This window comes from Salvelinus namaycush, chromosome 25 (assembly GCF_016432855.1).
Source record: "Salvelinus namaycush isolate Seneca chromosome 25, SaNama_1.0, whole genome shotgun sequence".
Classification (NCBI taxonomy): domain Eukaryota; kingdom Metazoa; phylum Chordata; class Actinopteri; order Salmoniformes; family Salmonidae; genus Salvelinus; species Salvelinus namaycush.
This window is the reverse complement of record NC_052331.1, coordinates 10559309-10584570: the sequence shown is the minus strand read 5'-3', so window position 1 is coordinate 10584570 and position 25262 is coordinate 10559309. Positions and strand designations below refer to the sequence as shown.

The 25262-nt window shown below is 42.4% G+C and overlaps 1 protein-coding gene across 2 annotated transcripts; it reads right to left on the bottom strand.

Annotated features, from left to right (window-relative positions):
* Positions 1-990: 990 nt before the first annotated feature.
* On the bottom strand, positions 991-23361 carry LOC120020216 (E3 ubiquitin-protein ligase znrf1-like). 2 transcript variants are annotated; one of them, XR_005472420.1, is made up of 6 exons: positions 22663-23361; positions 19983-20078; positions 19314-19419; positions 5567-5666; positions 5142-5409; positions 991-1261 (listed from the first exon to the last, which is right to left on the bottom strand). XR_005472420.1 is itself a non-coding variant. In XM_038963738.1 (5 exons), exons 1-4 carry the CDS (start codon positions 23159-23161, stop codon positions 5609-5611), a joined length of 759 nt encoding a protein of 252 aa, XP_038819666.1. In that variant the 5' UTR covers positions 23162-23361; the 3' UTR covers positions 3923-5409; positions 5567-5608. The 2 variants fall into 2 exon arrangements, 1 of the variants encoding a protein (XP_038819666.1); XM_038963738.1 differs by lacking the exon at positions 991-1261 and having other exon boundaries at positions 3923-5409.
* Between the last annotated feature and the right edge of the window lie 1901 nt (positions 23362-25262).

The following is a 25262-nucleotide window of genomic DNA, read 5'->3' as shown; positions in this document are numbered from 1 at the left end:
ATATATTGGATTTGAATCACTGCCAATGTGAACACGGCTTAAGTGATAGATCATACAGTGCCTTCAGAAAGTATTCATACCCCTTGACCTATTCCACATTTTGTTGTTAGTCTGAATACAAAATGTATTAAATATTAATACCCTTAATGATAAAGTGAAAACATGTTTTAGACATTTTTGCAAATGTATTAAATGAAATACAAAAATCTAATTTACATAAGTATTCCCACCCCTGAGTCTACTTTGTAGAAGCACCATTGGCAGCGATTACAGCTGTGTCTTTCTGGTGACAGAGCATTCCACACCTGGATTGTGGAACATTTGCCTATTATTCTTTTAAAATTCTTCAAGCTCTGTCAAATTGGTTGTTGATCATGGCTAGTTAGGAAGGACACCTGTATCTTTGTAGTGACTGGGTGTTTTGATGCTTTTTAAAAAACTCATCTACCAATAGGTGCCCTTCTTTGCGAGGATTTGGAAAACCTCCCTGGTCTTTGAGGTTGAATCTGTGTTTGAAATACTCGACTGAGGAACAATACAGATAATTGTATGTGTGGGGTATAGAGATGAGGTAATCATTCAAAAATACTTGTAAAGGAGAGCCACAGTCGGTGCAATGTGTGCAAGAAAACATTTTGCTCAAAACATTGTTTTACCCTTTTTGTGTGTGCTTTACTGTTTTATACTTGCGATATCACTTCTCACCAAGAAAAGTGTATTTATTTTTTAATCACCAGAAGATGTTTTTAAAAGGATTGAGTAACCAGTACCATATTTTTTAAATCCAATGAATGCAGGAAGGAATATAACATTTCACATGGTAAAAAAAAAAGAAAAAAAAGATATGCCATGTATACTAGTCATTTACAGTAGATAACTGTGAATCTGTCACAGCAGTCAGCATTGCCTATTTGGCAAAGACCATTAACAAACATGCCATGAAACAGTTATTAACAGTGCTCAAACACCTAAACAAGGACATTGACAAAACAGGGCTCAAAAGTATATTTATTGTAAAAAATACATATAAAACCAACTTTGAGACATACAAAAGATTGGAGCTTAGAAACAGTAAAATGAACAGACAAAGACCAAGCCAGTTTGAATTGCAATACATATTTACACTTTAATAAATACACATAATTGTTCTATTATACCAAAGAGAAGGCAGATTGTCCATATCTTGGGATGCAGATATCGCTGTGGTGACCTTAAACATTCTCATTGAATATATCAGCATAACCGTCACAAAGCTCAGCGTCTAGGAGGAACAGAACCCTGTGATTAAACGCCAAGAATACAATACATAGAAAATATCATCCTTGGAGAATAGCTATGCTGCCAAGTAATAGCATTTGTAAAAATTTAGGTATTGCACCACACAGTTAAAATGGGAGTAGTAAAGTAACATTTGGGGCTTCAGATTGTCCAGATTTTTACTGACAACCCTTTCGCCCCCCCCCCCCCCTCAATGTACACAACAACATAATTATTCATCATATTCACCACACAAAAAAAAAGTACATTTAGGTCTAATGATCAATTCCTCTTTTTCACACACATCCCCTCCCACTGTTTCAGTTACACAGACATACATTCTTTTGGCGAAATAGTTTCTTTTTTGAAGTGGAAAGAGTAACATGCACAGGGCTGCCAGGGCACGACAGGTCGTAGCACCTCAGAGTGCAGGATGTGGTGCAAGAACTCTTGGAGATCATCCAATAGGAATGCTGAACAGGACTGATCCTCATGCTGGTCTACAGCAGTCTCACCACACTTTGATAAACTCACTGTAGCGTCACCACTGATCCCCAGACTAGACTACACCATAGGAGCCTAGACAGACACAAACCTCTCACCAGGCAAAGGCAGCCAACGGTAGCTTGTTTAACACATATGGTAATAATACAATGTCTAAAAATCCTCTTATGGGGAAGGGTGGTGGCTTAATACAACAAATCCCCCCATCAGCTGTTCATTGCCTCCAACGATGGGAAGCATGGGATAGGCGAGGCAGATGCCTCATGGCGTAATCATGCCCTAAAATACATCATCCCTCACATTGACATGAACGCAGCCAGATGGCCAGACAAGTGCACAGGGCCTGGTCCAACATTCCGGACTACACCCCAGACAGAGCGAGAGAGGCAGGGGGACGATGACCCACACATCACCACATGCCTTCAGCACGACAGGACGGGTTGGTCTCACTGAGAGGAGGGCCAAGTCATCGTAGCAGTATGTTTTTAATCACACTGCTTTAGGAACAAAGTAGCGCTATGGTCGTTCCACCTCAAAAAGGTGGAACGACCATAGTGCTGCTGGAACGACCACAGTGCTACTTTGTTCCTAAAGCAGAGGAAAGAGGGTAGACATCAACCATCATAGATTGTTCTGAAATAATTTCTGTTAGAAACATAAGATTAGCATTCGTGCAACATTATATTTTTGAAAGCTAATTGATTGCATCCAAATTGGGCATTTTCATTTATAGGATTCTTATAATATTTATTCAATATAGTACCTAACATCTGAATTGGGCCACACTTTCTTCAAACAATGAGTTAGACATGAGGAATCCAAAGGAATGGTCAAAAGCCAGGCACTGACCCCCCACCAGTCCCAACAAGTATATACAGTGCCTTTGGAAAGTATTCAGACCTTGACTTTTTCCGCATTTTGTTAGGTTACAGCCTTATTCTAAAATCGATGAACATTTTTTCCCCCTCAATCTACACACAATACCCCATAATGACAATGCAAACATTTTTTGTGGTTGACATTTGTTAATTTATTTTTTAAAAACAACTGAAATATTCCACTTACACAAGTATTCAGACCATTTACTCAATACTTTGTTGAAGCACCTTTAGCAGTGATTACAGCCTCGAGTCTTCTTGGGTATGACACTACAAGCTTGGCACACCTGTATTTGGGAAGCTTCTCTCATTCTTCTCTGCAGATCCTCTCAAGCTCTGTCAGGTTAGATGGGAAGCGTTGCTGCACAGCTATTTTCAGATGTCTCCAGAGATGTTCGATCGGGTTCAAGTCCAGGCTCTGGCTGGGCCACTCAAGGATATTCAGAGACTTGTCCGGAAGCAACTCCTGTATTGTCTTGGCTATGTGCTTAGGGTCGTTGTCCTGTTGGAAGGTGAACCTTCTCCCCAGTCAGAGGTCCTGAGCACTCTGAAGCAGGTTTTCAACAAGGATCTCTGATGTACTTAGCTCCATTCATCTTTGCCTTGATCCTGACTAGTCTCCCAGTCCCTGCTGCTGAAAAACATCCCCACAGCATGATCCTGCCACCATCATGCTTCAACGTAGGAATGGTGCCAGGTTTCCTCCAGATGTGACGCTTGGCATTCAGGTCAAAGAGTTCAATATTGTTTTTCATGGTCAGAGTCTTTAGGTGCCTTTTGGCAAACTCCAAGCTGGCTGTCATGTACCTTTTACTAAGGAGATGCATACATCTGTCCACTCTACCATAAAGGCTTGATTGGTGGAGTGCTGCAGAGATGGTTGTCCTTCTGGAAGGTTCTTCCATCTCCACAGAAAAACTCTGCAGCTCTGTCAGAGTGACCATCGGGTTCTTGGTCACCTCCCTGACCAAGGCCCTTCTCCCCGATTGCTCAGTTTGGCCAGGCAGCAAGCTCTAGGAAGAGTCTTGATAATTCCAAACGTCTTCCATTTAAAAATGATGGAGGCCACTGTGTTCTTGGGGACCTTCAATGCTGCAGACATTTTTTGGTACCCTTCCCCAGATCTGTGCCTCGACACAATCCTGTCTTGGAACTCTTCGGACAATTCCTTTGACATCATGGCTTGGTTTTTGCTCTAACATGCACTGTCAACTGTGGAACCTTATATAGACAGGTGTGTGCTTTTCCAAATCATGTCCAATTGATTGGAATCCACCTGTGGTAAATTCAATTAAGTAGTAGAAACATCAATGATGATCAATGGAAACAGGATGCACCTGAGCTCAATTTCAAGTCTTATAGCAAAGGGTCTGAATACGTAAGTTATCTGTTGACAAATTTTCTTTCGCAATTTTTTTTTATTTTTAAGCTTTTTATTAAGGGGTATTGTGTGTAGATTTCTAAGGATGTTTTAAATGTAATCCATTTTAGAATAAGGCTGTAACGAAACAAAATGTGGAAAAAGTCAAGGGGTCTGAATACTTTCCGAGGGCACTGTAGTATCAGTCCTCTGTGACAGACAAGTAGTCTCAGGAAAGTATTCAGGAACTCTTATCTGTTTCTAACTACAGAAACGATTTCAGAACAATCTGAGATGGTGGGTGTCATGGCTTGCTGAAATGACATGTAACAACGCTAGGGTTAAAACAATCTCACCCAGAGGGTATAAGGGCACAAAGAACACACACCTCTCATTTACACAACCAGTGAGAAGTCTGCAGTTCGCCTCTGCTGTCCAGAGTCGGGCGCTGTCATCCAGGACATTGACTGTCCCCATTCGTCCACACCGCTATCACACATATATATACACACACACTACTGGTGTTACTAAATTAGCAACTGTGGTTCAATCAAGCACACCTTATCTGAGAAGAAAGTTCAGCCTTGGGGTAAAAAGTGCTTAGTATGGGCATGACACCAGTACTATGGCCTGGGAAATGCCAACAACCTACTGTAGCTGCGGTAAAAGTCGCGAACACAGTGGGTTCAGCACCAACCAACCACACAAACTGACATCATCCGCTTTTAACTCCACAATCAACTCACACCCACCATCCTTCTCCTGAAATGTATCATGGTGACAATAGAAAACCACCTACAATCACTACTACAGCAAACCCATCCACAAAATAAAGCCCTGCTTTCCAACATCGGGCTATAAAAAACAATGCATTGCAATATTTAAGCATGAACAGTTAACATTTTCAGAGCTGGGATGTTTTTTTTTTATGGGCAGAAACATTTATTCACTGGAACGTGAATCTCTACCCAATATTGTTTTGCTGCATCATAAAAGACAAATGACCTATCCCATATGGAAAAGTCCACATTAGGGGAAGAGGAATGCATGGGACAACAGAAACACCAATTTTTCCTCTCCTCCTCGAGTTAAAAAGGACTTTCACGGGACTGTCAACCTGGTATGATAATATATCGATTTACCGTTTTTCTGGAGTGCAGCAGTTTATAGTTTGGGCTATGTTCACAGAGGAGAGGTGGCTGTCTATTCCAGCGGTAGTTAAAGTGGTCTGAGTTGAGCTCAAACAGACTGAACCAGCTCAAATGGACTGAACCAGGTCGAAGAGAAAAAAGTGGTCTGCGGTCACATCCTTTTGGGGCTGTGTCTGGATCAGTAAAATTAGGAGGCTTGCCTCTGGTATTTTTCTTTGCTGTAATATATTTGCTGCAATTATAGAAACATTGCAGTCTCCTGTGGGGAAAAAAAGTACATTAAATATTTATACTTTCTTCACACTTGGAACGTAACTTCCTATTTCACATAATATTTTGTCCACACTAACTTCTACCCTGTTGGCTAGTGTGACATCTTGGGGTTGGAATAAATGGGGTCATGAACACGTACGTACCTGAGTCAGGTGTGTCCCTGAGCAGGACATGTGACCCATGAGTCAATCAATAGGGTGTTCGGGACAGCATGGCTTCACCTTGGACCAGGAGTCAATACAGCTGGACAGAGAAAGAGACACACAAAGACATGTAATGAGACATACAGAAATGGAATGGCTGTTTTCCCTTTGGATTATCACTTGTTCTGGACCATGCAGAACATATGTATTACAGCAGTTTAAGTTACATAACTCAATCCCATCTGTGGTCCCAGGGTGGGACTTAACTCAGACCATGGAACTGGCAGCTGACTGACTCACTGTGAGACAGCCGGATTAGAAACACTTGTTGTGGTTACTGTATTTCTTTCAAAAGGAGGTTCACACCTTAAAATACCTCTTAGTCAAACAGAGGTGAATGACTTGCGATAAGGTTAGGTCATTCTGGTAAAGAAAATAAGGTTATAGCCGCTCACTGCTTGATGCTCCCACAAGTGTTCTTCAAAATCAAATATCAAATAAAAATACAAATGTGAAACGCTTACTTATGGGCCCTTTCCAACAATGCAGAGAAGAAAAATAGAAAAATAAATAAATAAATAACTTGGCTATACACGGAGTATACCAAACATTAATACACTGCTCAAAAAAATAAAGGGAACACTTAAACAACACAATGTAACTCCAAGTCAATCACACTTCTGTGAAATCAAACTGTCCACTTAGGAAGCAACACTGATTGACAATAAATTTCACATGCTGTTGTGCAAATGGAATAGACAAAAGGTGGAAATTATAGGCAATTAGCAGGACACCCCCAATAAAGGAGTGGTTCTGCAGGTGGTGACCACAGACCACTTCTCAGTTCCTATGCTTCCTGGCTGATGTTTTGGTCACTTTTGAATGCTGGCGGTGCTTTCACTCTAGTGGTAGCATGAGACGGAGTCTACAACCCACACAAGTGGCTCAGGTAGTGCAGCTCATCCAGGATGGCACATCAATGCGAGCTGTGGCAAGAAGGTTTGCTGTGTCTGTCAGCGTAGTGTCCAGAGGATGGAGGCGCTACCAGGAGACAGGCCAGTACATCAGGAGACGTGGAGGAGGCCGTAGGAGGGCAACAACCCAGCAGCAGGACCGCTACCTCCGCCTTTGTGCAAGGAGGAGCACTGCCAGAGCCCTGCAAAATGACCTCCAGCAGGCCACAAATGTGCATGTGTCTGCTCAAACGGTCAGAAACAGACTCCATGAGGGTGGTATGAGGGCCCGACGTCCACAGGTGGGGGTTGTGCTTACAGCCCAACACCGTGCAGGACGTTTGGCATTTGCCAGAGAACACCAAGATTGGCAAATTCGCCACTGGCGCCCTGTGCTCTTCACAGATGAAAGCAGGTTCACACTGAGCACATGTGACAGACGTGACAGAGTCTGGAGACGCCGTGGAGAACGTTCTGCTGCCTGCAACATCCTCCAGCATGACCGGTTTGGCGGTGGGTCAGTCATGGTGTGGGGTGGCATTTCTTTGTGGGGCCGCACAGCCCTCCATGTGCTCGCCAGAGGTAGCCTGACTGCCATTAGGTACCGAGATGAGATCCTCAGACCCCTTGTGAGACCATATGCTGACACATGCACATTTGTGGCCTGCTGGAGGTAATTTTGCAGGGCTCGGGCAGTGCTCCTCCTTGCACAAAGGCGGAGGTAGCGGTCCTGCTGCTGGGTTGTTGCCCTCCTACGGCCTCCTCCACGTCTCCTGATGTACTGGCCTGTCTCCTGGTAGCGCCTCCATGCTCTGGACACTACGCTGACAGACACAGCAAACCTTCTTGCCACAGCTCGCATTGATGTGCCATCCTGGATGAGCTGCACTACCTGAGCCACTTGTGTGGGTTGTAGACTCCGTCTCATGCTACCACTAGAGTGAAAGCACCGCCAGCATTCAAAAGTGACCAAAACATCAGCCAGGAAGCATAGGAACTGAGAAGTGGTCTGTGGTCACCACCTGCAGAACCACTCCTTTATTGGGGGTGTCTTGCTAATTGCCTATAATTTCCACCTTTTGTCTATTCCATTTGCACAACAGCATGTGAAATGTATTGTCAATCAGTGTTGCTTCCTAAGTGGACAGTTTGATTTCACAGAAGTGTGATTGACTTGGAGTTACATTGTGTTGTTTAAGTGTTCCCTTTATTTTTTTGAGCAGTGTACTAAACATAAGGACCGCCTTCCTAATATTGAGTTGCACCCCCCTCCCCCCTTTTGCCCTCAGAACAGCCTCAATTCGTCTGGCATGGACTCTACAACGTGACTAAAGTGTTCCACAGAGATGCTGGCCCATGTACACACGGGAAACTGTTGAGCGTGAAAAACCCAGCAGCGTTGAAGTTCTTGACACTTAAAATATTTTGCCTTGCCCATTCACCCTCTGAATGGCACACACAGACACAACCCACGTCTCAATTGTACCAAGGCTTAAAAATCCTTCTTTAAGCTGTCTCCTTCCCTTCATCTACACTGATTGAAGTGGATTTAACAAGTGACGTCAATAAGGGATCATAGTTTTCACCTGGATTCACCTGGTCAGTCTGTCATGTTCTTAATGTTTTGTATACTCAGTATATGCATGGGGTACTGTATACTGAATAAAAAACAAACGCAACATGTAAAGTGTTGGTGCCATGTTTCATGAGCTGAAATAAAAGATCCCAGAAATTTTCCATACGCACAAAAATATTATTTCCCTCATATTTTCTGCAATAATTAGTGAGCATTTCTCCTTTGCCAAGATAATCCATCCACCTGACAGGTGTGGCATATCAAGAAGCTGATTAAACAGCATGATCTTTACACAGGTGCACTGTGTGCTGGGGACAATAAAAGGCCACTCATATGTGCAGATTTGTCACACAACACAATGCCACAGGTGTCTCAAGTTGAAGGAGTGCGCAATTGGCATGCTGACTACAGGAACATCAACCAGAGCTGTTGTTAGAGAATTGAATGTTCCTTTCTCTACCATAAGCCGCCTCCAATGTAATTTTAGAGAATTTGGCACTATGTCCAACCAGCCTCACAACCGCAGACCACGTGTAAGCACACCAGCCCAGGACCTCCACATCCGGCTTCTTCACCTGCGGGATCGTCTGAGACCAGCCACCAGGACAGCTGGTGATGTCCTAGCTCCCCAGCGGGTGGGCCTGGCTCCCAAGTGGGTGGGCCCTATGCCCTCCCTGGCCCATCCATGGATGCGTCCCTGTGCAGCCATGTGAAATCCATAGATTAGGTTCTAATGAATTTATTTCAATTGACTGATTTCCTTATATGAACTGTAACTCAGTAAAATCGTTGAAATTGTTGCATGTTGCGTTTATATTTTAGTTCAGTATACATATGGGAAGGGGCAAAGTGACAGGAAACAGGATAGATAATAAGTAGTAGCAGCAGCATATGTGAAGATTTAAGAGTTAGAGCAAAGGGGGTCAATGCAGATAACCAAATAGCTACTCGGACTAACTATTTAGCAGACTTATGGCTTGGGGGTAGAAGCTGTTCAGGGTCCTGTTGGTTACAGACTTGGTGCATCGGTACCACTTTCCGTGCCGTGGCAGAGAAAACTGTCTATGACTTGGGTGGCTGGAGTCTTTGATAAATTTTAGGATCTTCCTCTGACACCACCTGGTATAGACTGGATTGTAGGGAGCTCAGCCCCAGTGATGTACTGTGCCGTACGCACTACCCTCTAGCGCTTTGTGGTCGGATGCCAAGCAGTTGCCACCAAGCAGAGATGCAGTCAGTCAAGATGCTCTTAACTGTGCAGCTGTATAACCTTTTGATGATCTGAGGGCCCTTGACAAATCTTCTCAGCCTCTTCATGACTGTGAAGGTGTGGGTGGACCATGTTAATTCCTTATGCTGGGCATACACTACACAACTTCTAAAATCTTAACTTGGCCATGCTCACAGTTCCCGATTTCCATGTCTCAAATCTTTAATTCTGTCCATTCTCAACCCCAGGTCGTGGGTGCTCACATTACACGATAATTCCCTACTTGATCCTGCCAACACGCAAACAGCGAGTTGCTTTATAAGTGTGCACATTATTATGTGCAGAAACATTTTTTTTATATATATATATTTTTTAAAGAGACGGAAGTGAAGAATATGGACCCGCAAATGGTTGGGCCGACGTGGACAATCTGGACTTATATTCTTGAGGGAATTGGAGGTGAAAACATTTAATATTGAAAAAGGCAGCTGCATTCTCTCCACAGCTCCACCAATCTGTCATAATTAAGGCTAAACCCCACCTATTTCTACAATTTCTCTTCTTTAAAATCTGATTTTAAACTTAACCTTAACTACACTGATAATTTAAGGTTAAACAAAAGGTTTAGGTTATGAATTTTTTACAATATAGACAATTTTGACTGTGGCAACTAGTGACAACCTGCTCGTTGTTGTTGCTTTCTTCTTCGCCATCATTGTTTTGGTCTCACATGTTGAGTGCTCCTTGGCTATTAGCTGCAGTCCTTGTCCAATCGCGTTGAGGCACCGCTCATACTACAAGATGAACCACCAACATGACACGTCAGAACATTTTCTGGACAACGAAAGGTTGTTGTCCTGGCACCACACTGCCAGATCATGACCTCTTCCCTATAGGCCGTCTCATCATCGTTGGTGATCAGGCCTACCACAGTCTTGTCGTCAACAAACTTAATGAGGGTGTTGGAGTCGTGTGTGGCCACGCAGTCATGGGTGAACAGGGAGTACAGGAGGGGACTAAGCATGCACCCCTAAGGGGCCCCCGTGTTGAGAGTCAGCGTGGCGGATGTGTTGTTGCCTACCCCCTAGCCATCACCTGGGGGCAGCGCGCCAGGAAGTCCAGGATCCAGTTGCAGAGGGAAGTGTTCAGTCCCAGGGTCTTGAGCTTAGTGATGAGCTTGGAGGGTACTATGGTGTTGAACACTGAGCAGTAGTCAATGAACAACTCTCTCAATTCTTAAATTATTCAATGGAGCTTTTAGTGATATCAAAGATGACTTGTGGGAGAAAAACATTACTGGATTTTTTTACGCAGTAAGCAGTGACAAAATAACCATGTAATTTCACATAGACCGGAAGGCATATTACTAAATGAGAGTTCCAAAGAATGCAACTCATGATTGCATCACAACTTTTTGCACAGATCTGTGCCTTGTTCACCCTTTGTCTCCTGGGCCACATGTACAGTGCTTTCAGAAAGTATTCACCACTCCTTGACTTTTTCCACATTATGAGATTTTGTGTCACTGGCCTATACACAATAACCCATAATGTCAAAGTGGAATTATGTTTTTAGAAATGTGTACATATTATTTAAAAATGAAAAGCTGAAATGTCTTCAGTCAATAAGTATTCAACCCCTTTGTTATGGCGAGCCTAAATAAGTTCAGGAGTAAACATTTGCTTAACAAGTCACATAATAAGTTGCATGGACTCACTCTGTGCAATAATAGTGTTTAACATGATTTTTGAATGACTACCTCATTTCTGTACCCCAAACATACAGATAATTGTAAGGTCCCTCACTCAAGCAGTAAATTTTAAACATGTTCAACCACAAAGACCAGGGACACCTATTGGTAAATGGCAAAAAAACAAAAAACAGATATTGAATACCCCTTTGAGCATGGTGAAATTAGTATTTACACTTTGGATGGTGTATCAATACACCCAGTGACTACAAAGATACAGGCGTCCTTCCTAACTCAGTTGCCGGAGAAGAAGGAAACCCCTCAGGGATTTCACCATGAGGCCAATGGTGACTATAAAACAATTACAGAGTTTAATGGCTGTGATAAGAGAAAACTGATAATTGATCAACAATATTGTATTTACTCAACAATACTAATCTAAATGACAAAAGAAGGAAATCTGTACAGTTTCAAACAATTTCAAAACATGCATCTTGTTTCCAATAAGGCACTTAAGTAATACTGCAAAAAAGGTGGCAAAGAAATGTACCTTTTGTCCTGAATACAACGCGTTATGTTTGGGACAAATCCAACACGTCACTGAGTACCACTTCATATTTTCAAGCATAGTGGTGACTGCATCATGTTATGAGTATGCTCGTCATCAGCAAGGACTAGGGAGCTTTTTTTAGGATAAAAAGAAACGGAATAGAGCTAAGCACAGGCAAAATCCTAGAGGAAAACCTGGTTCAGACTGCTTTCCAACAGACAAATTCACATTTCAGCAGGACAAAAATCACAAGGCCAAATATACACTGGAGTAAGCTTATCAAGATGACACTGAATGTTCATGAGTGGCCTAGTGGCCTACAGTTTTCACTTAAATAGGCTTGAAAATCTATGGCAAGACATGAAAATGGCTGTCTAGCACTGATCAACAACCAACTTGACAGAGCTTGAAGATTTATTAAAATAATACATGTGCAAATGTTGCACAATCCAGGTGTGCAAAGCTCTTAAGAGACTTACCCAGAAAGACTCACAGCTGTAATCGCTGCCAAACGTTATTCTAACATGTATTGACTCAGGGGTGTGGATACCTATAACTGAGATTATTTTATTTTTTATATACATTTGCAAAAATGACTAAAAACATGTTTTCACTTTGTCATTATGGGGTATTGTGGTCAATTGATTCAAAAATAAAATATGTAATCCATTTTGAATTCACACTAACACAAGAAAATGTGAAATAAGTCAAGGGGTATGAATAGTTTCTGAAGGCACTAAATCCTCAGTAGGCACGTTCACACTGCACCTCAGCCCAGGGCTAAAGAGTTTATCGTAGTCCAAAACATGTACTCGTACGCACAGCAGTGTTCTAGAATATTGTACCATTGGCTTACATACTTTTTGAATGTCAGCGCAGCTCAAGCAATTTCTCAAATTTCTGTCAACACATTCAAATGAATAGAGGACGCGTACTGGAGACGACTATCGCTTCTCAGGACTAGCCTCCTTAGCTCTGCCCTTATGAAAAAAGATTGCAGTCAGAGAGGACGCGTACTGGAGACGACTATCGCTTCTCAGGACTAGCCTCCTTAGCTCTGCCCTTATGAAAAAAGATTGCAGTCAGAGTGCAGTATAACTGCACTACGCTGCAAATACCACGTCCAAGAGAAGGGGAAAAAATGTAATTTTGCAGTGTGACTGCAGTTACAGGGCAGTTCAACTGCGCAATACTGCGTCCAAAATACCACAATCAGCTGCAGTTACTGCACTTTTACTGCAGTTTCAAAACGGCAATCTTTTTTTGTAAAGACGGGCTAAGGGAGATTTTAGCCGGGGGCTAGCACCAACACCTTAGCCCAGAGCTAGCTGGCCCTGCTCTGGTTTTACGGGGAAACATGGTGCCAAAATAGCCAGCATGAAACAGGGTCAAGAACAATACATAGAATCTTCACTGTCCAATCACAAAAGCTGCACTTTCACTTACTTTGCATATGCTTGTGATTCGTTCTGTACGCAATTTTGACAAGTACATTTATACTATTTCACCCTTCCACCCGAGGACAAAAACCTGACAAAAATAAACAAACAAAAAATAAAAAATAAACTTCAATCAAAGCAAAAGCATTGGTTGCTATGGCTAACATAAATGGTTGCTTGCACTGGCTAATGTCTTCTCACTTAGCTAGCCAATTGATGCCACAAACTCTACAGCTGGAAGGGCAGAAAACACTCCCTTTACGTCTGTTTTCATAGCTTTTCTATTGACATTTATTTGGATATAGCTATTAGGTCTGACCCCATTTAGTCGACTGTTTGGTTGATAAACAATCGACCGAGGTTTGGTCGACCGAGGTTTCTTTAGTCGAGCAGTTGCACTTCCATTTAAAAAAAAATATTATGGTGCACAAGACTGTCTGATTCGCACCTGTCTCAGTGGACTAATCCATTGCGGAGGCCACGGGGATGACACAGTCCATCACTAAGACATGTGATACTGAAATTGTATATGGTTATATTATGGAAAAATAACGGTGCAACACTAAAATCTAATATTTTATAACAATGTGCTTTCTCCCGCAATGGATAAGTTCGCTGTTCGTGGTTCTGAAACAATATTCAGTGCGCAGTAGAATTGGCGCCTTCCCCTATGTTGCTATGTGCAAAATAGCAAAGTTAACCAGCATATTGGGATTGAGAACAATGCGGTGGAGGCAGCAGCAGAAACGAGGAAAAAGCCCTTGCCTTAGCTTAATTGAAAATCGAGGAGACAGGAAACCCCAACTTAATTAGGTTAATAATCAATAGCCTAACTGCTAAATGTGCTGGACTTTATAAATCATCCATATATATCTGCAGAAATAAGACAGATTTTGCTTCTGTTGCCTGTTTGTTTAATACCCTACTGATTCCGTGAGCACCAAGCCTCATGCTTGGTAGGCAGTCGATGCAAATAAGAATGGGTTCTTAATTGACTTGCCTAGTTAAATAAAGGTTCAAAAAAATAAATGCAAAGGCAAAATTTTGGATAAAGCAATTTCACAGATTCGGTTGCTTTACCATTTTATTTTAGTTAGAACAGACTGGTATTACTTATAAATGTATTGTTTACATTGTTCCAAACAGGCAGAACAAAAATATTGTAATCTAACAGCATCTGTTTGTTACACATATGCACGCAGCACTCGCTCCTATACCCTCCTTTTTCTTGATCTCCTTATTGTTATTATTACAATTATTATGATCATCATTATAGTAATACGTAGTCGTTATCATTGGTAGGCTTTGTATAATAGCCTTGTATAACCACCATCGAGCTGTAGGCCTGAGAGCGCGTACTGTTTGATCATAAAACCATAACTTACTTAAGCCTACATTTCAATATACAGGCTACTGTATCAATCAATCATTCATTCGTCCATGCCATCACACCGCATATGAGACATTCATGCTTTGAAATGCAAATCAAGCATTTTAGTTTTAAAATTAAACAAAGGGCGCTATGAATAATTAGCCTAAATGATACCTAAACTACAATTCACGAACGCATGCAATTGTTTTTAGGTCTGCTGTAATAAAGGCTTTATAGATCTTTTTTCCCCGTTAGAAAAGACTCTCCGGTACACTTGTTTATTTTGTGTTGTTTATGGTCCGAAAAAATACACACAATACTCACGCAACCCTTGCTCTTATACCATCCTTTTTCAAATGCCAAATGTCTTCCACAGACCTGACTTCCTCTTTCCCTCCTGAGCAACCAGTAAACATTTGCCTGTTTCCGAGTTTCTTTTTCACTTCCTCCACATACATTTAGCTGTCATGTGTTACTGTGTTCAGAGTTTGTTATAACCAATTTATTGTTGTAATTATGATAGGCTATAGGTCAGGCCCTATTGGTCACATGCATGCGATGCTTACATGTTTCATGTAAAGAGAGCAAGGGTTGGGGGAATGTTTTTCCAAATTAGGGATTTTGGTAACAGAGCTTTTCAGTCAGAAACAAGTAAAAAAACAAAATGGCTGAAATGTTGCAGCTTCAGCACGGACAGCGCAATAAACACTTACTCTGCTGTGGTTCCTTTTCGCTGCAGTAGAGAGGAGAGCAAGACAACGTGCGCCAGTCACACAGGCAATCACTGTCATTTTTTTTTAACACAGTGTGACCATCGGGCTCTTTGAGTCATTTGTGTGTTTTAATTATTTAATCAAACAGTCTCCTTATTAAAGCATCTGACAAGCTCAGTGCATATGTAGTTGATTTTATTCAAACACTGTCTATATATGTAAAAATAAGTTTAAACACTTCGACCAATCGATTGGTCGAAAGAAAAATGAACGCTCTCCATCCCTTCCTCACACACTGTCTACAGTACCTCACACTCAAACACACACCACTCTCTCTCCCACAAACACACACGGCTCCCAACTTTTAAAATGTTTAAGAATTTAAGGAGCACCAGAAATAAATAGATTTTTGATGTAGTTTAGGCTTGCATTAGGCCTACATGAATCCTACCTTTTGAAGCACATCTCATGAGTAGCATTCCCTTCTCCTTTCTTCCTGTGCCAATCTAATTAGCCTAAACCTACTGTCAAGTTACCAGGAGGCTGCATGACAGTGAATTTGCAAAGTCTACTCAGACTGGTCTGTGCTCTTGGTTATAACAGGCGATGAAATAATGTATCAGCATTGCTCTCTGCGCCAATGTAAAACAATGTACAACTATAACAGAACACTCATCAGGGTCTGGTTCTGCATCCCGCTCGCCATCACGGCAAACTTATATTTGAGAAAACTGACGGAGGAATAGACACGAGCGAAGAGCGGATGGTGGGAAGCAGGTGAGTGAGCGCTGGTAGGGTCTGTGAGATGCGGCTGGCATGAAAGTATAGTGGATATTATTGGACCTGCACATAAAAGAGACGAGTGGCGGATGCATAAATGTATAAACAAAATTTACTTCATTAATATTGCATAACAGGCGCTAGCAGAATCTTTAGATTGGTAGGGGTGAAAAAGTCAGTAGTATCATATGAAAACGGTACTACGGTATTCTAAAAATGTTGGTATCATAAGTATCATGAGGTTTTGGTACGATGATATTACCATAGTACAGGTATACCGTGCAACACTAATGTCCGGCCTATTGGGCCAAAATCAATGATAGACTATTGTATAGATAATAGAAACGAAAATTAACTAAACTTTTAAGAGATCAGATTTTTGGTTTGTTTATTTTGCTAAAAGGACATACTTTGCTAGCTACCCACCTCGTTCCTTTCTGCTAGCATGTGCACGTAGTACACCATCATGAATAACACCATCATGAATCATGGCTCTCCCCGGGAATCATGGCTATCTCCAGATACACTGTTCCCATCCATACAGCCAGCTGGGTTCTCAGTACATGGCACAGACAGGAATAAAGAACTCTCCTGGAAGAAGAAAGGCGGAGGTGCATGTTTCCCAATTATCTACTCATGGGGAGATTGTGGTAACGTACAGAAACTGATGTTCTTTTGTTCACCCAACCTAGAATACCTCAATCAAATGTCAACCGCATTACCTCCCGAGAGAATTCTCTTTGGTCATCGTCCCAGCCGTATATATTCCCCCTCAAGCCGATACCGTGAAGGCTCTCAGGGAACTACACTGCATATCCTGAGGCAGCATTTATTGTACCTGGGTACTTTAATAAAGCAAATCTGAGGAAAACTCTACCGAAGTTAACACATTGCCTACAGTAGTCAAGCTTCAAAAACTCTCAACCATTGTTACACTCCCTTTCGGAATGGCTACAAGGCCCTCCCCCACCCTCCCTTTGGCAAATCAGATCATAACTCCATTCTGCACCTTCTTCCTATAGGCAGAAACGCAAACAGGAAATACCGTGCTAAGGTCTATTCAACGCTGGTCTGACCAATCAGAATCCATGCTTCAAGATTGTTTTGATCACGCGGACTGGGAAATGTTCCGGGTTGCCTCTGAGAATAACATTGACACATACACCGACACGGTGACTCAGTTCATCAGGAAGTGTATAGGGGATGCTGTTCGCACTGTGATGATTAAAACCTACCCAAACCCAAAAACGTGGATAAAACTAAAAGCACGAACCACTGCATTTAACCACAGCAAGGTGACTGGGAATATGGTTGAATAGAAACAGTCCAATTATGCTCTCCGTAAGGCAATCAAAAAGGCAAAACGTCAGTACAGAGAAAGTGGAGTCACAATTCAGCGGCTCAGACACGAGATGTATGTGACAGGGACTCCAGACAATCATGGATTATAAAGGGAAAACCAGCCACGTCGCTGACACCGACGACTTGCTCCTGGACAGCTAAACATGTTCTTCGCTTCGAGGATAACGCCGTGCCGCCGACACGGGCCGCTTCCCAAGGACTGAGCTCTCATTCTCCCTGGCCAACATGAGTAAGATATTTAAGCATGTTAACCATCGCAAGGCTGCTGGCCCAGAATGCATTCCTATCCACGTCCTCAGAGCATGTGCATACCAGCTGGCTGGAGTGTTTACGGACATATTCAATCTCTTCCTATCCCAGTCTGCTGTCCCCACTTGCTTCAAAATGTCCAGCTTTGTTCCTGCACCCAAGAAAGCGAAGGTAACTGAACAAAATGACTATCGCCCCGTAGCACTCACTTCTGTCATCATGAAGTGCTCTGAGGGGCTAGTTAATTAGTTTCTTTCCTCGGCTGAATGATCTGAATCTAGGATTACAGGGACTCTCCGCAACTATATTCAATGTGCGGAACAAAATTGAGGCTATGATTAAGAAGTTGGAACTCTTCTCTGTCTGCATTAACAAGGACAACATTCAGGTCTTTCCATCATTGTGTTTTTTTGTGTGCAAATGAACTCAAGCTTACGGACAATGGGATCGAATCCCGACCTGACAAGGTAAAAATCTGTCGTTCTGCCCCTGAACAAGGCAGTTAGTTAACCCACTGTTCCCCGGTAGGCTGTCATTGTAAATAATAATTTGTTCTTAACTGACTTGCCTAGTTAAATAAAGCTTTAAAAAATGTCAATGTGATATAACGAAGCACCCGAGTGAGTTGTGTGCGCAATTACTTTCCTGAAACGGGTGACACAAACAACTGGATTAGTTATCCCTTTCATTCCCTGCCTCCAGTCCATTTACCGATATCTGAACAAGAGAGCCTCATCGAAATTGCAACAAGCGGTTCTGTGAAAATGTAATTTAAATCAGAAGCCACTGCCAGATTTCTGGATTGGGCTGCGCTCAGAGTATCCTGCCTTGGCAAATCACGCTGTTAAGACACTGATGCCCTTTGCAACCACGTACCTATGTGAGAGTGGATTTTCGGCCCTCACTAGCATGAAAACTAAATACAGGCACAAACTGTGTGTGAAAAATGATTTAAGACAGACTCTCTCCAATATTATGTGAATCCTTTCAAGCACACCCTTCTCATTAACCCATGGTGAGTTACTCACAATTTGCGGTGAACAAATAAGGTTTTATATGTAAAATGGTTAAACAAAGAGCCCAATTATTGATTATTATTATATTATTATTTGTGCATTGGTCCTATAAGAGCTTCCCAAGAGCCTGGTTGTGACAAAAAATGTATTGTATGTGGCAGGCTTACAATGATGGCAAAAAACAACATTTCAGAGTGCGCTGACCCTGGTACGCATTGGTCACGCGGCTGAGATGGGCACAAGCACTGTCCATGACAGACTGTTCACACCCTTCTTGTTGGCAGAGAGAACATTTTGCAGGTTTAACGCTTATTTCCTGCTATTCTATACATTTTGCCATGGGGTGGAGATCAAATTTTGCAGTTTTAAAGCTAATTTCCTGCAATTCTACAAGCTTTGCCATGTCTTGCGTGTTCATGTGATATCTGAGTGACTCAAACAACAACAAAATCAATGGGCTAAAAAACCTAGCTAAATAACGTCAGCTGAAATGGGCTAGTTGATCTAGACATTTCTGACAAGTTATGAATAGCTCTTTCTTTGGTCTGCAATTACAAGAGGAAAACTGCTGAATCGAAAATTGCACCTTGTGCATTGTAATATTACAACTTTCAAGAGTAAGCCTAACTGAGCTCCTTAAAAAATATATATTTAAGTTTGGGAACCACTGGCCCAAGGCTTTGAGAAGTGTGAATCCTTAGCCCTGAGCTAGAGCTTAGCCCATGTTAACAAATGCTTGGTGAACACAGGATAAGCTAGCCCAGGGTCAGTCATAGCTTGGGGCTAAGATAGCCCGAGGTTAAAAACAATGCGTGTGAAAAGGCCTAGTGCTATTACCTCTTGTGGTAGACACATAGGCAGGCCAGCCGGGCAATGGTCTCTCCCTGCTGCAGTTCCTCCAGACAGATGGAACACTCACCGCTGTCCTTACTGAGCACGTCCGCTGAGAACACAACACACACACACACACACATCACAGACATGACAGATAGACGTTAAAGTGTCATCACAAACCCACGGGGCAGGGAAGGGACTTTTAACATACATACTTTCAAACACACATTATGCCTGAACTTTCATATATGCTACTGTTTGTGTAATAGACTGTAAATATTATTATTTGGTGGGTGCTTACATTTGTCCTATTTCAAACATGTACAAGTGTGCATTAATGTGTGTGATTTGGAAATGTGTTTTTTCCATATCCCTCTGAGAATGGGGTCACGGCCAGGGTCTGCCATTCAAAGGTAAACCTGGAGCAAATAGGATTAAGTGCCTTGCTCAAGGGCACAGACAGATGTTTCACCTTGTCGGCTCGGGGATTTGAACTAGCAACATTACGGTTACTGGCCCAACGCTCTAACCGCAAGGCTACCTGCCACCACTATAACACCACTGTTTACCATACAATGTCAACCCTTTCTCTGGGTGAATGTAAAGAGCCTCTTTTGTTTGTAACAAATGAAACAGGCCTCTGCTCTGAGTTTTTGGTGCACTCATACTCACTGTTGTAAGGGAGAGGTGGAGATGTGAGGCAGCTCAACAGGTGATTCTCAATCTTTCCCCCCGAGAAAGACTTGGAGCAGAACGGACAGCGGATATCTGGGGATGAGATGACAAAAACATGCGCATGATTAACAACGAAACATTAGACAAACAAAAGCGGGAAGAAGATCAAATCAACTTCTCCATCATGCATGCCATGTGTCTTTAGTAGATGTTGACATTTGTGTGATTTGAGTATCATCCTGACAATGTCAGGTCAACTAACTCATGATTAGTTTTCCAGTCATCATCATTCCACCAGAGAACATGCATAACAAGAGGAGTCCAGCCTCAGGGGTGGGACGACATGGGGGAAGTGTGTGCCCAGTTGGCCTACATATCCCCTCCCTCTCTGGCCCTGCTGTCAGCTGTGCCCACGTGAGGACTTTGACCCATTTCCTAGACTTGCTTGGGGGCTGGATTAATGGCGCGTGGGAAAATAAATCCAAAGCTTGGTTTGGGTAGGGGTCTCACTGACATACAACCACTTCTGTCCATCTGTCAGATTAATAATGTAGGCCTACACTGTGAGATTCTTCCTTGTCAGTCAGGACCTGGCCATATGTGAAAGCTTCTTTAAAAAAAAATTGCTGTGGATTGTTTCGTAGGCCTATAACTATAAGGGAAGCTTATTTTTTTATAAATTCCCCATTACATGCCACCAGTAGTACATGTACAGTTAAACCCCGTAATTTGGTTACATCAATTTCTGTTCCTGCATGTATTAATTACAGTCATTTACCGATCTCATTCTCGGAGTGGAAATGTTGTTTGCAGAGTTCACAACATGCTACACAACCTGAAACAAGTTTTGGTTTATTTCATAACCATAATTGACGAGTTGTCAATTTTTTTAAAATTGTCTTTAGTTTGGAGTGGTCCATGTAAGCAATGAGCATGTGTCTAGTTTCTCTGTCCTGTTAATGTTGAGGGAGCGTGGGCGCCTGAGCACACATAGAAGTACCTGGCCTGCTGCGCAGCAATGTAGGAAAGTCAAAGTTTTTTTTTTTTTTTTTTTTTTTTTTACATCATTCTTAAATAGAATAAGTTTAGAACCAACAAGACTCTTCCTAGAGCTTGCTGCCCAGCCAAACTGAGCAATCGGGGGAGAAGGGCCTTGATCAGGGAGGTGACCATGAACCTGATGGTCACTCTGACAGAGCTCCAGAGTTCCTCTGTGGCGATGGGAGAACCTTCCAGAAGGACAACCATTTCTGCAGCACTCCACCAATTTATGGTAGAGTGGCCAGACGGAAGCCATTCCTCAGCAAAAGGCACATGACAGCCCGCTTGGAGTTTGCCAAAAGGTCCCTAAAGGACTCTCAGACCATGAGAAACAAGATTCTCTGGTCTGATGAAACCAGATTGAACTCTTTGGCCTGAATGCCAAGCGTCACGTCTGGAGGAAACCTGGCACCTTCCCTACGGTGAAGCATGGTGGTGGCAGCATCATGCTGTGGGGATGTTTTTCAGAGGCAGGGAGACTAGTCAGGATCGAGGGAAAGATGAACGGAGAAAAGTACAGAGAGATCCTTGATGAAAACTGTCTCCAGTGCGTTCAGGACCTCAGACTGGGGTGAATGTTCACCTTCCAACAGGACAACGACCCTAAGCAAACAGCCAAGACAACGCAGGAGTGGCTTCAGAACTAGTCTCTGAATGCCCTTGAGTGGCCCAGCCAGAACCCGGACTTGAACCCGATCGAACATCGCTGGAAAGACCTGAAAATAGCTGTGCAGCGACGCTCCCCATCCAACCTGACAGAGCTTGAGAGGAACTGCAGAGAGGAATGCAAGAAACTCCCCAAATACAGGTGTGCCAAGCTTATAGCGTTATACCCAAGAAGACTTGAGGCTGTAATCATTGCCAAAGGTGCTTAGACAAAGTACTGAGTAAAGGGTCTGAATACTTATGTAAATGTACTTCTTTCTTCTTCTTTTTTTACATTTGCAAAATTTGCAAAAAACCTATTTTTGCTTTGTCAGATATTGAGTCTCCATCAGTCGATTCTTGTAAAAATGGCAATTCTGAAAATGTTTGTCCTGTACAACTGTGGTCCTTCTGCAGGGTGCTGAAATTCATACTTCTAATAAAAACTATTAGCAAACTTTTACTGGGACGTCACTACCATAAACTATAACATTAACCCCTACCCAAACCTTAAGCATAACCCTTACCATAACCATTTAAAATGTAAACTTCCATTGCGTAGGGACATCCCAAGCATCCCATCCTCTGTCTCTAACTACAGAAAACATTTCAGCACAATCTGAGATGGTGGGTGTCAATTCTCTTTCTTGTGCTTTTTGAGGTGGAAGGACACAGCAGCCTGATAGTCACAACTTAATACAATGGGTTCAGCTGTAAGTCAAGTAGCTTGTATGCACGAGAGAAAATCACCCCTCCAAGATTGCCGTTTCAGTAGTAAGTCTGGCCAATTTGTGTCACGTCTCACATATTAGCTATAACAGATGTTTGCGCCCAAGCCAATTAACGTTGCTACCTAGGGTACATTTGTGTTTTTGTTCACACTGACTGACTGTCTAAATTATGCCGTGTACAGGATTTTAATCTGCCAAAAGTGAATAGGAACTGCAACTTAATAAAACAATACATCAAAAAACACAAAAAGGGTTGTCACCATGTCGGTTGTTGACACGGTAGAGGCCAATCCAAGCCTCCGACACCGGGCGTTGATTGACGCTTCTCATTCTGACGTTGCGCCCGTTAGAGTGTCGATTACCGGGTAAACGTTCAGAGAAAGTGCGGTGAGACACGCGGCCTGTCTCCTCTCCAGGCAGATGTTCCCCGTTGACAGCACCCTCGGGACTGCTATTACCGTCTTCCTCGCGCTTGCATTCGCTGTTGTCTTCCGCTGGTGATGACTGGCTGATGGATGGGTGGCTGTTGTGGTCGGCGGGGCTTCCAACGGCGCTCGCCTGTTGCCCTATGTCCGAATCGCTGCCCTCTTCCGATCGGCTACGGTTGGTCTCCGAATCGTCAAAACTCCCCGAAAAGTCTATCTTAAGACTGGCGGGCCTATTGCAGCGGGGTCGTCGATAGGAATCGCGCTTTATGCCATCTTTGACGAAAGCCGAAGACACTGGGTCCTCTTGTAAACGACTAGCTCTTGTCCCCATCGCTTTCGTTTTTACCCACAAAACAGGAGATTTGGCTAAAAATGTGTTATTTTAGAAATGTCTATTTAAATTCTTCCCACGAACTCTTAAATTATCTTTGTTCTATAAATAGAGTATTGTCAAACGGTTCCTTTCCTGTTTCTGAATCGTCTCTTCTCTCCACATTCAATTTTCTTTGACATCCCTCACATCTGACTGCTTTTGGTTGCCAGCGGAAGTGAATTCAGTTTCATCTTCTTCTTCTTTGCGAACTAACTAAATTGCGAACTACGCGCAAAAAGGTGTATCGTCGCCACCAACTGGATGGTTGTGAAGAAATTTACAAAAGAAAAGTACGTTCCATTATAGGAAAGAGAACATTTTAATTAATCCACACAAACTACAAAATAATTTACAAAAATAAATAATATATATTCCCACTCCTTCAGACATTCAAAACTTCAAATCCCCTGCTCAGGCTCTGGGGCCTGAGAGTATGGCACTGCATGAGCCAGTACTCCATGTAGCTCCTCAGATGTCTTTTAATCCCAACGGGGAACATCAATGATGTCAATCTTTTTTTAAACAAATTTTCAACTTGCACAGTGCCATTCATCACCATTGCTATAAAAGCCAATAACCATATGATTCATCATACGAACATCGACCACTCCAAAAAATATTCTTTAGTATATCAATGTCAACTTCTTCCGACACTCCAGAAATTACTCCTTTGACAGGTGCCCTGCTCCGTAGCTCAATGCACAACCCAGGATAATCATCAACTTGAGTGAGGCCCAACACACATTCCTTCTGATCAGCACAAACACAATAAATCAAAACATGCGCACTTCTCGTGATCTTCATCGATGGTACTTTACCCAAAGCTTTCATACCAAGGTAAAGACAGTTTCAAGTTGGATATTCAACTGATATTCACGCTTTCAAACCACTTGAGCCACAGACTCCAAATAAGTGTCATGATGTTGGAAAAACAACCTGCCTAAATGACTAAAGACCCGTAGCACTCACGTCCGTACCCATGAAGTGCTTTGAAAGGCTGGTAATGGCTCACATCAACACCATTATCCCAGAAACCCTAGACCACTCCAACTTGCATACTGCCCAAACAGATCCACAGATGATGCAATCTCTATTGCACTCCACACTGCCCTTTGCAGTGAAGGGTAGTCAGTGAACATTCTGAACCTTGTTTGAGTCACATGACCAAGGACGTATCGAAATTAGAAAGTATACAAAATTCATCTAAAAATGTGTGAGATGAAAATGGACAAACTAAAGAGTGTGCAATATAGAAGGGTAGTCAGTGGACATTCTGAACCTTGGTTGGGGACAGTAGGTCACATGACCAAGGAGCTATTGAAATTCTAAAGTTTACAAAATTAATCTAAAACGTGTGAGATGAAAATGGACAAACTAAAGGGTGTGCAATGTCTAGGCCCAATGATTGTACATTCTGAACCTTGTTTGAGGTCAGCAGGTCACATGATCAAGGAGCTATTGAAATTCAAATGTTTGAAAAATTTATGTAAAAATATGTGAGATGAAAATGGACAAACTAAAGGGTGTGCAATCTGCAGACCCAATGAGTGGACATTCTGAACCTTGTTTGAGGTCAGCAGGTCACATGACCAAGGAGCTATTGAAATTCAAAAGTTTTCCAAATTAATGTAAAATCACCTGATATGCAAAGGGACAAACAAAAGGGTGTGCAATATAGAAGGGTAGTCAGTGGACATTCTGAACCTTGGTTGAGGTCAGTAGGTCACATGACCAAGGAGCTATTTAAATGTAACATTTAGAAAAATGTGTGTAAAATCAAGTGAGAGGACAAGGGACAAACTAAAGGGTGTGCAATGAGTAGGCCCACTGAGTGTACATTCTGAACCTTGTTTGAGTCAAGTAGGTCACACGACCAAGGAGCTATTGAAATGTTAAATAGTGAACATTTATGTAAAATCTATTGAAATTAGATTTGAAATTTGAATCTTGAAAAAATTATTTTAAAATCTCATGAGATGCAAATGGACAGACAAAAGGGTGTGCAATGTGTAGGTCCACTGAGTGGACATTATGAACCTTGTTGGAGGTGTGTGGGTCT

Excerpts from the sequence above, each read along its gene's own strand:
- LOC120020216 (XM_038963738.1), bottom strand. The coding sequence starts at position 23,161 with ATGGGGACAAGAGCTAGTCGTTTACAAGAGGACCCAGTGTCTTCGGCT. Across the intron at positions 20,079-22,662 it reads CCGTGTCAACAACCGACATG|ATATCCGCTGTCCGTTCTGC; the intron begins GTGACAACCCTT and ends TCTCATCCCCAG. Across the intron at positions 19,420-19,982 it reads TCCACCTCTCCCTTACAACA|CGGACGTGCTCAGTAAGGAC; the intron begins GTGAGTATGAGT and ends TTGTGTTCTCAG.